General features: G+C 55.3%; 6 protein-coding genes across 7 annotated transcripts; 4 read left to right on the forward strand and 2 right to left on the reverse strand.

Annotated features, from left to right (window-relative positions):
- Positions 1–135: 135 nt before the first annotated feature.
- Positions 136–2,007, forward strand: ABB37_04510 (putative protein kinase; the record flags this gene model as incomplete). The annotated part of the gene is made up of 1 exon (XM_015802208.1): positions 136–2,007. One exon carries the CDS (start codon positions 136–138, stop codon positions 2,005–2,007), a length of 1,872 nt encoding a protein of 623 aa, XP_015659609.1.
- A 1,797-nt stretch (positions 2,008–3,804) lies between these two features.
- ABB37_04511 (hypothetical protein) lies at positions 3,805–5,178 on the forward strand (the record flags this gene model as incomplete). Its single annotated transcript, XM_015802209.1, has 1 exon — positions 3,805–5,178. Exon 1 carries the CDS (start codon positions 3,952–3,954, stop codon positions 5,176–5,178), a length of 1,227 nt encoding a protein of 408 aa, XP_015659610.1. The 5' UTR covers positions 3,805–3,951.
- Positions 5,179–5,679: 501 nt separating this feature from the next.
- Positions 5,680–8,654, forward strand: ABB37_04512 (putative mitochondrial mitochondrial RNA binding complex 1 subunit; the record flags this gene model as incomplete). Its single annotated transcript, XM_015802210.1, has 1 exon — positions 5,680–8,654. The coding sequence occupies exon 1, from the start codon at positions 5,925–5,927 to the stop codon at positions 8,652–8,654; it is 2,730 nt and encodes a 909-aa protein (XP_015659611.1). The 5' UTR covers positions 5,680–5,924.
- Positions 8,655–8,965: 311 nt separating this feature from the next.
- ABB37_04513 (macrophage migration inhibitory factor-like protein (MIF2)) lies at positions 8,966–9,379 on the forward strand (the record flags this gene model as incomplete). 2 transcript variants are annotated; one of them, XM_015802211.1, is made up of 1 exon in its annotated part: positions 8,966–9,379. In XM_015802211.1, exon 1 carries the CDS (start codon positions 9,038–9,040, stop codon positions 9,377–9,379), a length of 342 nt encoding a protein of 113 aa, XP_015659612.1. In that variant the 5' UTR covers positions 8,966–9,037. The 2 variants fall into 2 exon arrangements, with proteins under 2 accessions (XP_015659612.1, XP_015659613.1); XM_015802212.1 differs by having other exon boundaries at positions 8,997–9,379.
- A 2,848-nt stretch (positions 9,380–12,227) lies between these two features.
- On the reverse strand, positions 12,228–12,545 carry ABB37_04514 (hypothetical protein; the record flags this gene model as incomplete). The annotated part of the gene is made up of 1 exon (XM_015802213.1): positions 12,228–12,545. The coding sequence occupies one exon, from the start codon at positions 12,543–12,545 to the stop codon at positions 12,228–12,230; it is 318 nt and encodes a 105-aa protein (XP_015659614.1).
- A 1,419-nt stretch (positions 12,546–13,964) lies between these two features.
- Positions 13,965–15,501, reverse strand: ABB37_04515 (putative peptidase M20/M25/M40; the record flags this gene model as incomplete). The annotated part of the gene is made up of 1 exon (XM_015802214.1): positions 13,965–15,501. The coding sequence occupies exon 1, from the start codon at positions 15,381–15,383 to the stop codon at positions 13,965–13,967; it is 1,419 nt and encodes a 472-aa protein (XP_015659615.1). The 5' UTR covers positions 15,384–15,501.
- Between the last annotated feature and the right edge of the window lie 192 nt (positions 15,502–15,693).

Consider the following 15,693-nt stretch of genomic DNA (forward strand, 5'->3'; position numbering starts at 1 on the left):
TGCCAAGAATATTTTTTCACCTCCGCAGAGTATTCTGGAGCTGTCTTCTATACATAAGAGCTGGATAACTCGTCACAAAAACCGGTTGCCTGAGCACCCAGCCATCCTCCTAGCATACAGACTCCCAAGACAAAAATGCCGAGCGAGGCTCCGAAGAAGCTGATCGGTGGCCACATCGAACTCGGCCATGTGTTGGGCACTGGCGGCTTTGGTAAGGTGTACTACGCCTACGACATGAAGAAGAACGTGAATGTGGCCGTGAAGATGATTGACAAGGAGTTGGTTCGTAGTAGTGGTATTCAATCCTACGTGGAGCGCGAGATCGAGATGATGCGCAAGATCAAGAACCCGCACGTTGTTCGCCTCCTAGAAGCCATAGAGACGTCCAAGGCGTACAACTTGGTGATGGAGCTGGCCCCGAACGGCGAGCTGTTTGACAAAATTGTCGACTCACAGCGCTTCGACGAGGACACGGCGCGCAACTACTTCCAACAGCTCATTAGTGCCGTGCACTACTGCCACGCGATGAACATCGTGCACCGTGACCTGAAGGCGGAGAACCTGCTGCTGGGTGAGAACAACGTGTTGAAGGTGTGCGACTTTGGCCTGTCCCGCTACACCAAAGAAGGCCGCTTCAACGATCACGAGGTGCTCTTCACGTCGCTGGCGGGTAGCATCGATTACCAGGCGCCGGAGGTGCTGAAGGAGCGCGGCTACGAGGGTAGCGCGTGTGACATGTGGAGTTGTGGATGCATTCTGTTTTTCATGCTGTGCGGCTACCTGCCCTTCACCGACCGGTCCGACGGTCTCACTCGCAAGCGCATTCTGAGCTGCCAGTACAACAAGAATAGCCGCTACCTTCCCGAAGGCGCGGCGGACCTCATATCGCGCCTGCTCGAGCGCTCGCCATCGACGCGGTACAAAACGTCCGACGTGATCCAGCACCCGTGGTTCCGCGTGAACATCGACCCCGAGCTTTTCCCCAAGGACAAGGTAGAGCCGACCCCGTCCAGTCCGAGTGGCAAGGAGTTCATCCAGCGCGCCATCACGCCCCAGGCGAGCAGTTCCAGCTTCACAAATGCCACCGAGCTGACTCCGACGACGCAGAAGGCGGACGAGATCCACCAAGCGTTCCAGAGCTGCAACGTGACCGGCGACGGCTTCCTCAACAAGGAAGAAGTCCGCGACGCCCTCATCAAGCTGAACGGCGACGTGGAGGTGTCGGAGCAGGAGGTGAAGGATTTCATGGAGAACTTCCAGCTGGACGCCGAGGGTCGAATTACGGAGGAGGACTTCGTGATCGGCTGGACGAAGCACCAAAACTCACTGGGCAAGAAATACGACATTGCGAAGATGGCGCATCTCTTCCACTACGACTTAGAAAAGGAATTCCTGAGTGCGCTCCGCAAGGCCTTCGACTCCGTCGACGCGGAGCACTCTGGCACCATCACGAAGCAGAACCTGAAGAGCTTAAATTTGGGTCTCACCGACAAGGACGTGGAGTCGGTCTTCCGTACCATCGACACCGACAACAAAGGTCTTCAGGCCCTCACGTTCGAGTTGTTCGTGGGTCTTTGCCTCAAGTACGACTTCTTCAAGAACCACCCGCTAGCCATCCGCTTGCGTCGCCTGAACACCTTCTTTGAGGTCACCGAGCACGCCGCCTTCCGTACGTCGCTCAACACCGGCTACACCGTCTCGGGTCAGCGTGAGGTGATCAAGGCCCTGCTGTTGAGCAAGCAAGAATCCTTGGCGACCATGTTTGAGGAGGGCGACGTCAACGGGTTCCTGTACGGCACCCATTCCCAGGAGTCGAAGAAGGTGCTGGAGGTGGGTGTTCGCCTCCTGCCAGCCGCCGCCGGGTACACAAAGGTGATTGCCTATCGTATTGGCGGTAAGACGACCGAGTTCCACAAGTGGTTTCTCAATTTACGCAAGCTGATGAAAGATGAGCTGCTGCGGTGTGAGGAGGATACCGCCGTAAAAGGTGAGCCGGAGCTGATGTAGCGCTTTTGCAAAGTATTCATTACTCGTTTCTCTCTCCCTTGTAATCTATTTCGTGTGTGTGTGTGTGTGACGGAAGGCTCTTTATGGTCCTTCATTCACGTTGGCGCGTTGTGTTGTTGGATATATCTTATACTCGTGACGATCTCAAAAACTCTTGTTTCTTTTCTCTGTTTGTTTGTTTGCGGCTGTTGTTTTCGCTCGCTTCAAAATGGTGGCGGCAGTTTTTCATGGCACGTGCGTTGATATGATTCGTGTGTTTGTGGTCATCGATCTCTCCAACTCCCACCCTTCCTTTTTTAAGGGACATCAAAAAGAAGCAAGATGAAGTTTGTAGTTGTGCTCACCCGTAGGTATTTATTTTATTTAATCGCTTTTGCTGAACAGACACCTCCAACCTTCTTCGCTTTCTCTTTTCTTCTTCTATCGGTCTTGCGCAGTTGAGGTGTAAGGCGTAGTAATACTGCTGCGGTTGTTGTTTGCCAATGTTTCGTCTAGTTTACTGGTCGTGTGTGTGAAGGAGAAAGATGAGCAGAAAGGTGCTCGTGGTGCATTTGCTGGTGCACATTTTTTTTCCTTCTCAGCGTGTGCGTTAACGCTGTTCTCCATTAACTATACACATATATATATCTAGGCTGTTGCTGCCTGTGGTTGTCGCTGTTGCCGCAAAAACACACAAAAAAGCCATCTGGTTTAACAGCGACGACAGCAGTAAGCAATTCTTTACTCTCTCTCTCACCTTTGGCAGACAAGATTGTTGCGTTTCGCAATTGTTACTACCTCTTTCTTCTCTTTTGAACCACGTTTCACCGCTCTCGTTGTTTTCTTTCGTTGTGCAACCCCGCCTCTTATATATATATATGCGCCTTAATCGTTGTTGCTTCATCGCTGGTTTTTTGTTGTTGTTGTGTGTTGTGATGGTTATTTGGCGTCGAGTGTCTCGCTGTTCATTAGTTGTTTTTTTGTAAATGCCCGTCATTTGCAGCTCTTTGCGTGGCCGCTTCGACCAACATACATGGCGTTTAACATTAAAATAATGAGTTTCCTCTTCGTTTGGGGGTGTGTGTTTTGTTTTCCACTACTTATGGGCTGCCTCGTTGCAGTGGCTTCCATAGATGTATGCAACGGCGAAGCTTCGAGTCGCAATTTGCAGCTGAGCGCGGCGTTCTGACTCCTGGCTTGTACGTTTAGGATGTTTGATGTTGTTACCTGATCTTTCTTTTGTTTTCTATTAGAAAACGCCGTTAAGATACGTTTTCCTTTGTTTCTCTATTTATTTATTTATTATAACACACAAGACTTCGCCCAAAAATAAAGAGGAAAAAAACATACTAACCGACGCGCTTACATCAATGTGAGCACTATCCGTGCGAAACGAGCACACGCTTTTGTTGTCGCTCAAGGCACAAAGGAGTTCGGTATTCATAAAAAGGGGCTGAAGAAAGGTTAGAAAAAGGGAAGTCAGCGCACGATGTTTGGCATAGTGGCCTTTTCCCTCAGTTCTGTCGTTCATTGCACCCAGAAGAAAGTGGGTGTGTGTGTGTGTGTGTCGCCGTTGGCTGCTCTGTGACTGTCGTTTTTCCTCTCTGCACCAACAACAATACGATTCCAGTTGTTGACGTAAACCCGCTGCGGCCGCACACCGTGACACTTATTTTCTTATCTCTCTCCTCTCTTTTCTTTCGCCCATCCGCGTTGTGCTTCACTCCCCCATTTCCAATCCTCTCCGCGCTGTTTATGTATGACTAACCTACGCTTACCTTTTTCTGTGTTTCCGCCCGCCGTCTTCCGTTTGCACGAAGAAGCAGTCGTGTTTCGACCCGAACGCATCGAACCGCAGCTACGACCTGAAATTCTGTTCTCGTTGATCTCAGCGAATTTTTGTATTATTATTCTCACGCCCGCAAGACCCCCGACCGTTGCGCAACCACGCACGATAACGAAACGATGAGCTCAGGGAAGTTTCTCCTCTCCACCAAGAAGCAGAAGTACGCGGTGGTGGCCTCGGACAACAAAACGCTCCTCTCCCGCCACGATCTGCGTAGCATCGATCGCTTTGTTGACAAGCGAGTCGTCACGGCGACGTACGCCAGCGGCACCGAGCCGCCGCCCTCGCAGGGCATTCCGGCGCTGCCTTTCGAGAAGGTCAAAGAGAACTGCGATGACATCCTCCAGCTCTCGGTGAGTGCCATTCACGAGCACGAAAGTGCCCTGGACGTTCCGCTTCGCTTTGTGGCACCGGAGGAGTACCACGCCCCCGTTATCGAGGAGCCGCCGTCGCGGCTTCCACTCGCGCGGCGCATTGCGGCTCTCATCCAAGGTGCCGGCAGCACAGCCGTCTCCTGGCGCTACGCCCCGCCGGTGTCGCGCGACTACACCGTGACGGAGATACAGGCCACCAAAGACGCGGAGGGGCGCGCGCAGTCTTCGCTGCGTGGCGGAAAGAAGCGCAAAGCAGCGCAACTGTACTGCGTATCGGGCTGCCTCTTCTACAACTACGGAAACCTAGAGCGAGCGGTGAGCTGCTTTGGCAAGGCCCTCAGCATCGCCGAAGAGCTGCAAGACGCACGTTGTCTGGCGTTCTGTCACAACATCCTTGGCGTTTGTCACTACCGCCTGGGCGAGTTCAAGGTCTCCCTTATCCACCACAAGAAGCAGGAGGCGCTGGGTGGGTGCTACTCCCGCGCCGTGGCGGAGACGAACATGGGCGTCAGCTACGTCGCCCTCGGCGAGCTAGAGTTTGCGCAGCAAGCCTACGAAGATGCCCTGCTGAACGCGCGTGAGACGAAGGACTCGATGTTGCTGACGATTGCCCTCGGCAACGTTGGCCTTGTGTCGCTGCGCATTGGCGACATGCGCGCGGCCCAGTCACACCTGGAGCAGTGTTTGGAGCAGTGCAGTCTTGCGGGCGACAAGAGCGGTGCCTCCCTCTGCCTGTTGCTGCTAGGCGAGGTCTACTCGCTCATTCACGATCACCAGCACGCGTTGTTCTACTACGAGCACGCCTTTCGCGTTGGAGGAGAGGCGAAGAATCCTGATGTAGTGAACCTCGCACGCGTCAGCATCGGCATTGCCCGCGGCAACGCGGCAATTCGCGACGCCGTGTTGAAGGAGGCGGCCGCGATGGGGAAGACCAACACCGTCCAGAGCGTTGTAAATCAGTTGCCACAATGAGCGGAGTATCTTTGGCCAGGTAGAGGACGGACACACTTCTGTTGCTCTTTATTGCCGTTATGTAAACCACTTTTTGTTGTCGCTCCTGTTTCACGTGTTGCTCGCTGATTCTTATTTTTCTCGAATATGTACGGTAGCTTCTGTTACACTTTCTTATAGAAGCTGTTCTTTATCTCTTGCGAAGCTGCTCGCACACGCAAAGCCCATCACAACAGAAGCTCCATGACTGCATTTTGTTGCTGGTGTTGTTAAAGGTCGTGTATTTTGGACGCGTGCAGTCGCACGGCACATGTGGGATTTTTTGAGTTACTTTCTTCTTTAACGGATGCTTTTCATTGTCTTAATTCATGATGGTGCAGCGCTGCCCCACAGAGGCGGCTACCAGAAAACGCAGCTTGACTGTGTTTCATCACTTTCGCTGTTCCCACTCGTTACACCGTCCTGCTGCGTATTTGCGTGTGTGTCTGACCACCCTTCTTCTCTCTTCTCTCTTTCTCCTTTAGCTTTTCTAGAGCAGCAGACAGACGCCTCTGCACGTCGTTCGATAGTCTCTGTGCGAGTAGTGCGAGTTGTGGTGGTGCTTCGGTCGCTCCGCGAGTATATTCTATTTTCTATCATCATTCCCTTTGTTTTCTTTGCCTTTTCCACTCTCTAAGAAGACTCCACTCATCTGATTTGTTTGTTTGTTTGTTTTTGATTTGCACTCTCTTCTCCCTCTTTTGCTTTTGGCGGAGTTGAGAAGAAAAATGGAGCCGCACAAATTGCTCGCGCTGCTCTCGCGCACCCGCAAGCCCATCTTTGCCGCCACAGAGGACGTCACACGCACAACGGCATCGTTGTTGGCGCTGGCCCCGTACCTCGACGCGCGCGAGATCCGCGAGACCCTTCCGCCTCTGCGCAAATTTGCCCGCCACAATCCCGCCCTCCTGCACGCGGCATTGAAAGAAACGGAGGTGGTGCCGACGGTGGCGCTGCACGGCAGGCGTCTCGCCATGCTCGCGCGGGTGGTGCCAACGACCAAGACGGACGCGTCCGCCGAGCTGTGGGCCGTCATCACCTCCACCACAGTCAGTGCCCTTGCGGCTCAGGCATGGTCGCCGGCAGATTTCAACGTCATCGTCGCACATCTTCGCCGGCAAAGAAGCTACGACGCCGCCCTGGTGGACGCGGTGGTGTCGTACGTTGCCGCTGTCCTCCCAGACGCGTCGCCCACCGATCTGCCCGCGCTGATCTCGATTGTGGCATCTCTGCCGGAAGTGACCACGCACCCTGCGAAGCTGCTCGACGCTGCGGCGGAGCGCTGTGCCGCCGTCGCCGAGGTCTTAACTCCTGGTGCGATTGGGCACATATGCGGCCAGTTTAACCGCACCCTGTGTGTCAACGCGAACGCGGTCGTCGTCTTTCAGGAGGAGGCCGATCGCTGTGCTGAGAAGGGCGACGCCTTCACAGCTGTGCAGCTCTTCTGCTTTGTGGCGCGACACAAGGCGGAGCACATCAGTACGGACGCCCTCATTTGGCTGATGGAGCGGCTGGCGAGTGAGGAGCTGGACGTGGCGTCGGTGGAGTCGCTCTGCGCTGCTGTGGCGCACCTGCCCCACGCGGCGCGCGTCGCCCTGCGTCAGGAACTGACCGACTTTGTTAGCCACGTCTCATCGCAGACGAAGGAGTTGTTGTCGCAGGTGCCCGTGGAGCAGGGCGGGCTGCGTGGTTCGACTGACACGGAAGCTGTGCAGGTCTTTGTGTCCCACTTTCTAGAGCTGTCGACCGCGTTGAACGACACGGAATTTCAGTGGCCGACGGAGTTTCGCGAGGCGGCCGACGCGTGTGCGGACGCTGTGGAGCCGCTGCAGGAGAGTCTTCTGTCCGCGGAGAGCTCGCCCTTCGGGTTGATGATGCGCCTGTTGGAAGGCCCGACAAACAAGTGCAAGCAGCTCGGCTCAGCCATGCTGCGCGAGGCGTCGAGCCAGTGCATGTCATTCCCCGCCCTTCAAGTATTTCGCTTCCTCCTCGTCATGGGTGACCAAAAGATTCACGACCCCGCCACGATGCGCTACCTGCGTGATCAATTTGCGAAGACAGCCGCGGACATCCCGCCAGTGCAGCTGAGCACTGCGCTTCGCTGTTTGAACGTGGTGACAGAGAGAGAGGGGGGAGGGAAGGCAAAGGCAGACGACAGCAGCAGCGTGGCGTCGTCGAGCGCTCCTGCAGCGGGCACATCCGCACCGTCTGCCACCGCGAATGGCGTTGTTGCAGGGGAGTCAGAGGAGGAAGATGATTACGAGGAGGAGCGCCTTGCAGAGTTCCTTCGGTTTTGTGTTGAGAAGGCGCGCAAGCATCTGTCAGAGGGCGCCCCTCTGCGATGCGTGATGTCCACCGTGGAAAACCTGTACCACCTTGGCTGCCGTGACGCCGGCTACTTCGACGACGTCGCCGCCTACATCGAAGTGAAGAGAGACGCCGTGACGGCGGAAGCGGAGAGCGCGGACGCGGCCGCTGTTGTCTGCCTCGCCTTCGGCGCTGCCTTGCTGGAGCAATTTCCCGAGGTTCACGAGTTCCTGCTAGACGTGGTGGGGCGTGGCGTGAAGGGCGAGGCGGCCCTGTCGCCGACGCAGTGGATGAAGCTGCACGACCCCTCTTCCACCCTCTCCCCTCTCACGCCGCAGCAGCAGGAGAGCTGGGACATCGTGGAGGAGATGGTGCGCACCCGCGCCGACGACACCGCGGCGCTGAGGAAGCTTGCGGAGCGGTACCTGGAGCTGCTGCCCCAAACGCGGCCCGACGACCACAAGTACTTCTTTGGCGTCTTTGAAGAGAAGGTGCTGAAGGAAGACAAGCTGCTCAAGCAATGCCTCGACGCCATTGTCGACTCCGGTAAGCTGTGCCGCCTGTCCGCGCCGACCATTGCGGGCATGCTGCAGAGTCTCGCGTCCGTGCGCTTCACCTACTTCGCCTCGGTCAAGCGCTTCCTGTCGAGCATCACGACCGAGCAGTGGATGTCGATGGAGGCGGCGCCGCTAGTACAGATTCTCTGCGGCATGGAGAAGCTGTCCTTGCGCACGCCAGCGGTGCTGCGCCAAATCGGGGCTCGGCTGAGCGAGCTGTGCCGCTTTCTCACGCCGCTCGACACCGCCATGGCGATTCGCGCGTTCCAGTCGCTCGGACTCAACGATCCGCCGCTGCTGACCAAGTTGGTGGCGCACGCGGCGGCCTCGGCGAAGCGCTTCGACGAGGCCAGCATGACAGTGCTCTTCAGCACACCCTCCATTCACCGACTCATGGCGGCTCCGGCAATCGCGCAGCCGCTGCTCCTGCAGGCAAGCGTCAAAATTCACTCTCCGCACCGACGAGAGAAAATATCGAGCTGGGTACGCAAGTCAAGCTTGCCGCGCGACTTGATCGAGAGCACCACCACGCGACTTCAGCTGCCGGGCAAGAATGCCGCAAGGAATCAGAATGTCACGCTTCGTCTCACATAACGAAATAGTGTCAAAAGGAAGAAGAATTCAGTTTCTCTTTAACGAAAGTGGGCCGATCGCGTGAAGGCAATAGCACCTCTTTTTATTATTATTATTATTGGCTCCTTCTTTTACCACACTCTGTGTATGTGTGTGTTGGTTTGCAGGCGATGAGGAACGCCTGAGTCTTCGCGCTGAGACAGGGAAAAAAGGTAGCGCCGCATTGTGTGTACGGGTTCAACATCCTTCTGTTTCCCCTCTCACTTTACTTCGTGGTGCCTTGCAATTTTTCTCTTCCTCGCCGCCTCCTTCTTTTCTCTCTCGCCCTCCACAGTGAATTTCCTTTGCGCCTTTCGTCTCTCCAGCTTTTTACCGGTCTCTCTCATTTCAGAAAAAGAGTCAAAATGCCATTCCTTCACACCATTGTGTCCACCAAGCTGGACGATGCACAACGCGCACACCTAACCAAAGCCTTCAAGACTATCTGCAGAGAAGTCTTCAACAAGCCGGAAGAGTTCGTCATGACGGCCTTTAATGACGAGACGCCGATGGCTTTCCGGGACTCGACAGGACCAGCTGCGTACATCCGCGTGGAGGTGTTCGGCACCTACGAGCCGACTGACCCCGCCAAGGCCACCCCAGCGATCACCGCGGTGGTGACGAAGGAGTGCGGCATTCCGGCCGACCGCATCTACATCCTCTACTACGGCACGCCGCACATCGGTTGGAACGGCGTCAATCTCTAAGCACACTTCCAAATGCCTCCCTATATTTATTTCTCAGCCGTATGTTACCAACGCTGACCATTCTCGCCATCAAAACCCGTGCGGCCGCTCTCTTCGGTGAAGACTCTTTGGGGTTTTTTCACTGACGCTGAGGCGCGTCCGTTTCGATCTTCTCTTATTATTATTTTTATTATCATTGTTGGATGTTTAACACCTTCACTAAATCGAAGACAAATAAAATCTTTAGCAGGAAGAATAATGAAAACGACAGCGGAAACTCTCGGCGCGTAGAGACGAGCCTTCGGTTCCTCCCGCGGTCCTCGCGTCGTTGGGCTGCGCGGGCGAAACGCCTGCCTTTTCACCGTCCCCTCCCCTTCCCCCCACCGACCCCTGCCCGCCTGGCCCAGCCTCCCCGGGCGCCCATTTCCCCCGGCCGGCCAGGGGGGCGCTACCCGGAACCGCCCCAGCGGCGACCCGAACCCCAACCGCCCCGGAAAAGCGCAGAAGACAAACCAGAAACCAAGCAGAAGAAAATGGGAGCACTGGCAACAAAAAGACCATCACGATAAGAGAAGCGCAGGCGTTTTAACAATACGCAACTCTGCTAAAACCCGACCCAACGAAACAAACAGGAGAAAAAAGTAGTAAACGGCGGCGGGCTGCTGGAAAATAAGCCCCCCCCCCCCCGACGCCGAACCGCACCGATCAAAGACCTCTTTCAGGTCAGAAACCAACAGCAGCGTTCACAGAAGCCGCGCAACAAGCCAAAATGTGCCCTCAAAATATATAAGGCAAACTTCAGAAGATTCGAAAAGAGCATCTGTGAACCACTTTTGCGACATATTCGGCGGCTCTGCTGGAACCTTTAAAGCGAATTAAGACGAAGAGATAGCTGAACCATCTACGAGCGTACTACTAATTATCGAATTAGCCCGGCGAGAGCGTTGCAGCGCGTCACTTCTGAGGTCACCTTTACTGGTTCACTCTTGTGGCCTCTTATTGCTCTGATGCTGTTTCTTCTACGCACCGACGTGTTCAGATGCGCGGTCTCGCGGCTTCTGGACCTTTCTCTGTGGGCGCAAAATTAAAGGTTTAAGGCGATATGGCACTAATACCGCAGAAACGTGAAGGCTAAAGCTTTTATTAAAGAGAGGAAGAGAGAAAATTCTTAGTCGGTTCTACTATGTAGCGCAAGATGGGAGAAGGGAAGAGAAAGAGAGAGACAGTTAAGGAGATCCTTAATTAGGCGGAGCGTGTCGCTGGATTTGTATCTCAGCGTCCATTTAAAGGTTTTTATTTATTCATTCCATGTTCAGTAGTTTTTCTCAGCATATATCAAAGATCAATGGAAACTTACAACTCTTCACTTACGAATGGGAGGTTTGCCTTCCTTTCATCTTGAGGCTTTTTCAACTCGCGGGGAGGAAAAAGGGGTGGGATGGTGGGAAAAAGAAACGGATCCCGACAGCAGAAACCGACTAAGAGGAGGAGAAAGAGAGGAGAAGCAGAAAATATATTAACGAGAAAGTATCAGCTCCTTTCCAATTCTCCTGTCGCAGGCTTTCAGAAAAATTGTAGAAGAACAAATTTGGAACACAAAAAGGTGGTGGTACCATTGTCTGCGTCTCGACCGCTGAAGGCTTTGCAACAAAACAAAAGGGTCCGTATCTGTCCGTACAAAAGCTTTTACAGTTGTACAATTGTTGCCATACTAAAGATGAGAACCACTGAAAACAATTCTTGAAAGAAATAAATAAACACCACGTGTGCAATTGGGAATGAACTTGGAAGCGGATATGCTGTCGAGTTGTTTGTGCAAATTTTTACGGAAGTGTTTGAACGAGCGCTGCAGCACCGATGCCGAAAAGAAAGTCGCTTCAAAACGACACCCACGGTGGCCACGATTTACGCGGGAGCCACCCCGAGAGTGTGGCAAAACAGCAGACATATTTGACGCATCCTGGTGCAGAGCATTATAGCAACCAAGAAACACACCAAGAAAACTGCTGTTAGCAAAGCACGGTGATGGCAAAGCCACAATGCCGGAGAACACGATTCACTACATCACCGAACACGTGCCGTTAGCGAAAGTGATCGGAACCCAAAAGGCAACACGACTCTTTCGAGTTATGAAGATGGAGAAGACCAAGACGACCTTCTCAACATCGCGAAACACATAGCAGATCCCTTTTGGATGCAGCACCGCCAAACACCGGAAAGGAACCTGTCAACTGATGAAAAAGCTGACAGCGGCAACCCCGCACGGCCAGCCACAGCACAACACCATCAAGACCAGCTTTATCAGCTTGCAGACAAATGCTGTCATCTCTGCACGGCAATGATGCACAAAGAAAGAGTCGCAGGTCGTGGCGGCTATCTCGGTCGAGGCGCATGGAATCTGAAGAAAACAGCCATCACAGAAAAAGACTTCCCGCATCCGTTGTACGTGGGGAAGCTGCGCCTCTGAACGGTCAGAGAATTAGATCACGCATGAAACCACAGATCCGTCAGCGTGTGTGTGGACGATCTCCTTCACCTCCTTGGAGCAGGCTGCTGTGCACACAGTCTAAGCACAAAACAGGCACCAGTTTCTGACGCCAGGGGGTCACCACTCCCCACAACAAGTATCCCGAAAAGCTCTCCAGCACTTTCCGAGGACGACATGAACAAACTACAGAAGACCAACATCATCCGACGAGTTCACAGCGCGCACTCCGACACAGCAGCGGGTCGAGGCACGAGACAGCATACTGCCGACAGTAATACACCGTTTACGGTTACCGGGACCAAGCACAACGCTGTCCAAAGGCGCCTTAGCACGTGGCCGAGATAGAGAGAGAGAGAGCAACGACCATTCAGACGCACAAGGCTACCAACCAGATGCGCCACTCCAACACCTTTCGATACACCTCGACGCAGTAAACGCCGACATGGGCAGCGTACACGACCTGACATTCAGTTTCTTCCAGGTCGAGCTCCCAGATAGAATGCAACAACGCTTCGTCTTCGCAGATCCGAATAGCGGCACACAACGGTGCGTGACGCGGCCTCCGATCGGACACACGGTCTCACCGGAAATCGTGCAAATCCTCACGTCCACCGTGGCAGGCCGTCCGACGTAGGCGGGCAACGAGTTCACCGTGAACGACCCAGCCCTGACCTCAATCGACGTTTGGATCGACAACATACGGTACGCAGGCACGCGTCAAGCAGTCCAAATAGCATTCAGGAGGATGTGGACCACCGCGCAAGAGTGTCCAGTCTTTCTTCACACCGACGAGAGATACGCAAGAGAAGTCCCCGACTTCATAGGGGGTATATTTTAACCACGCAGCTCACAAAGTGGCCGAGGCAGATCACCTGATCCAGGTGATTGCTGGTCCGACGCCAAACATGACGGGCGGTGACTTGGAGCGACGGTACGCACAAATCCTCCGCAGCTCGTCATTCCTACATATCCGCACCGCAGAGTTCTATTGGGCGTTGAAGCTCATTAGACAAAGGCTGTCTCAGCTCATCCGGACACCTCTCCTGGTGAAGGAGCCGGCCTGCACACGCCCAACGGCGCATGCACAACTTAAATAGTGGTACGACCTGGCTCAGAAGAATTGTCCACCAGCGATAGCGCCGGCCACGGCAACGAGAATGCCAACGATGACCCTCTACACCGATACCTCTGGAGCCGGTTGGGGAGCGGTGTTGATGCGGCACGAGTCCCAAGAAATACTGAGCGTTGGCGAAGCATGGTCCGCATCAGAGCAGCGCCGCATAAACACGCTGGAAGCGAACACCGTGGTTCTGGCGGTGGATCACTTGCGGCGATGGATTCCCGCAGAGTGGCTAAGGCCTTCGTGTGAAGATCGACGACACGAAGGCCTTAGCCACTCTCGGGAAAAGAGCCGGGTTGACAAAGGCGCTCGATGACGCTGCACTTCGCATGGAAAAGCTCTCGCTAGATAACCAAAAACTTCTGTCTTTTACTTTTTCATTTGCTTCATTTTTTCCCATTTTCGGTACAGGCAGAATGGGTGCTGAAAAGGGCAGGCGGGGCAGGCTCCCACCAAAGCCCAGCAGTAGACTTGTCTCTCTTCTTTCTTTAATCTGCGCATTTTCTCACTTCTCTATTTTCCTACTTCTTGTTTTTATTCCTTTGTCTGTTCGCTTGTTTCTCTTTTTCTTCCGCGGCTTCTGTGCGCGGTTGTTCCTTGGGCGGGCGGCTCGCGGGCTGGGGCCTGGGGTCAGGTTTCCCGCAGCGGCCCCCCCCCCCCCGCCGACGGGTGGGCCGGCCGGCCAAACCCACGGCGGGACCGCAAATTTCAAAGGGGGAGAAGGGGGAGAAGAAGAGCAGGGTTGTGGATAGAAAGCCTGCTGGGCAGCGGCAGGGGCATGCGCAGCGCTGCGGCATCGGTTGCGCCGGCTGTGGGGGGTTTGGGGGCCACAAAGAGCCGTAAGAGCGGCGTGTCGTTTGTCGCTTGCCATGTTGTACAGAGAGAAAGGCTGCAGTTGACTGCGGCTTCAAAAAAAAACATATAACGTATAGGTGCAGCGGCAGACCCTTCTCGTTGCAGTGTAAAAATGAAAAGAAAAGGAAAGAAAGTACCGCTTTTTATTTCGGGGTGTGGAGGAAGTGCTCCGCGATGGCGCGGCTGACGGCAAAGGTGAGACCCTTCGCGTACTTGATGTGCAGGAACTCGTTGGGACCGTGAGCGTTGCTCTTGGGGCCGAGCACGCCTGTCACGATGAACTGCGCCTGCGGGTAGGCCTTGACCAGCATCGCAATGAAAGGGATCGCACCACCCATGCCCTGGAAGGCTACCGGGCGTCCGTACGCCATCGTGCTGCCCTCGTTCAGCGCGCGCGCCAGCCACGGCGTCAGCTCCGGCGTTGCGCAACCGTCACCGGCCGCCTCCGACTCAAACCAAACCTTCGCGCCGTACGGCGGGTCCGCCTCCAGCACCCGCTTCATCGCCTGGGTTGCCTTCTCCGCATCCGCCAGCGGCGGCACACGCAGGGACAGCTTCAGCGACGTGACTGTCCGAATCACGTTGCCAGCCACCTGCGGCTCTGGCAGGTTGGCGCCCACCACCGTTAGACTCGGCTTCCACGCGTTGCGCAGCGCCAGCTCCACGTTGTCGCCCGGCTCCGTCGAGACCCCCTCGACGGTGGCGAACTGCTCCTTGAAGGGCACCGACCGCATCGCCTCCATGGACTTGACGACGTGGTCGGGAATCGCGCAGTGCGCCTCGGGGATCAGCACCTCGCCGGTCTTCGAGCTCTCAATGCGGTCGAGCAGCTCGCGAGCAATGCGGAAGGTGTCCGGCACCACGCCGCCGGCGACGCCGCTGTGCATGCCCTCCGTCAGCGTCTGCACGTTCAGCACACCACCGGTGACGCCGCGCAGTGAGGTGGTCAGCCAGACCTGGTCGTAGTTCATGGCGCCGCTGTCGAGGCACACCATCAGGTCCACGTTGCCGATCTTCTCCTTGCACCGCTCCATGTAGTAGTCCAGGTCGAAGCTGCCGGACTCCTCGCACGCCTCGATGACCACCACGACGCGGCCGTGCGGGATGCCGTGGCGCTGCAGTGCCGAGACGGAGGTAATGGCGGAGAAGATCGCGTACCCGTCATCCGCGCCGCCGCGGCCGTACAGCTTGCCCTCGCGCAGGACCGCCTTGTGCGGGTCGAGGCCCTCCGCCCACGGACGCAGCGGCGGCTGCTTGTCCATGTGCCCGTACATGAGCACCGTGTTCTTCGTCGGCTCGGTGCCGGCGATCTCGGCAATGAGGAACGGCGTCCTGCCCTTCTCCTCCATGAACTCGTAGGTGAGGCCCTGGAGGTTCTGCGCCTTCATCCACTCAATCAGGACGTGGAAGGCCTTCTCGATGAGACCGTTGGTCGCCCACTCTGGGTCGAAGTCAGGACTGCCGCTGGGGATTTCGATGTACTCGGACAGCGCCGGAATGATGGTCGTGTCCCATTCCGCCTCGACGGCCTTCTGCACCTCAGCCCAATCGCGATCGCTCATTGCGTAAAAGAAAGAAAAGGGTTTATTTGAAGTATAAAAGGTGAAACAACAAGAAATGAAAGAGGAACAACAAAAGGCGGTAAGTGATGAGAGCTGTGCAGTGTGGGCGTGCGAAAACTGCGCGGTGCGGGGAAATCACAGAAGGGATCGGGAAGAGGAGGAAACGAAGAAGGCGAAGAAATAGAAAAAGAGTTCAACACGGAAAGCAGACTTGAGGGCAAACACACGAAGATGAGTTGAAGGCTGAGAGCTGTTTTTCTTTTGCCAATAATGTGAGCTGAAGGAATTATTAAGGTGAATGACTGTGACA

This window comes from Leptomonas pyrrhocoris (assembly GCF_001293395.1).
Source record: "Leptomonas pyrrhocoris isolate H10 chromosome Unknown, whole genome shotgun sequence".
Lineage (NCBI taxonomy): Eukaryota > Euglenozoa > Kinetoplastea > Trypanosomatida > Trypanosomatidae > Leptomonas > Leptomonas pyrrhocoris.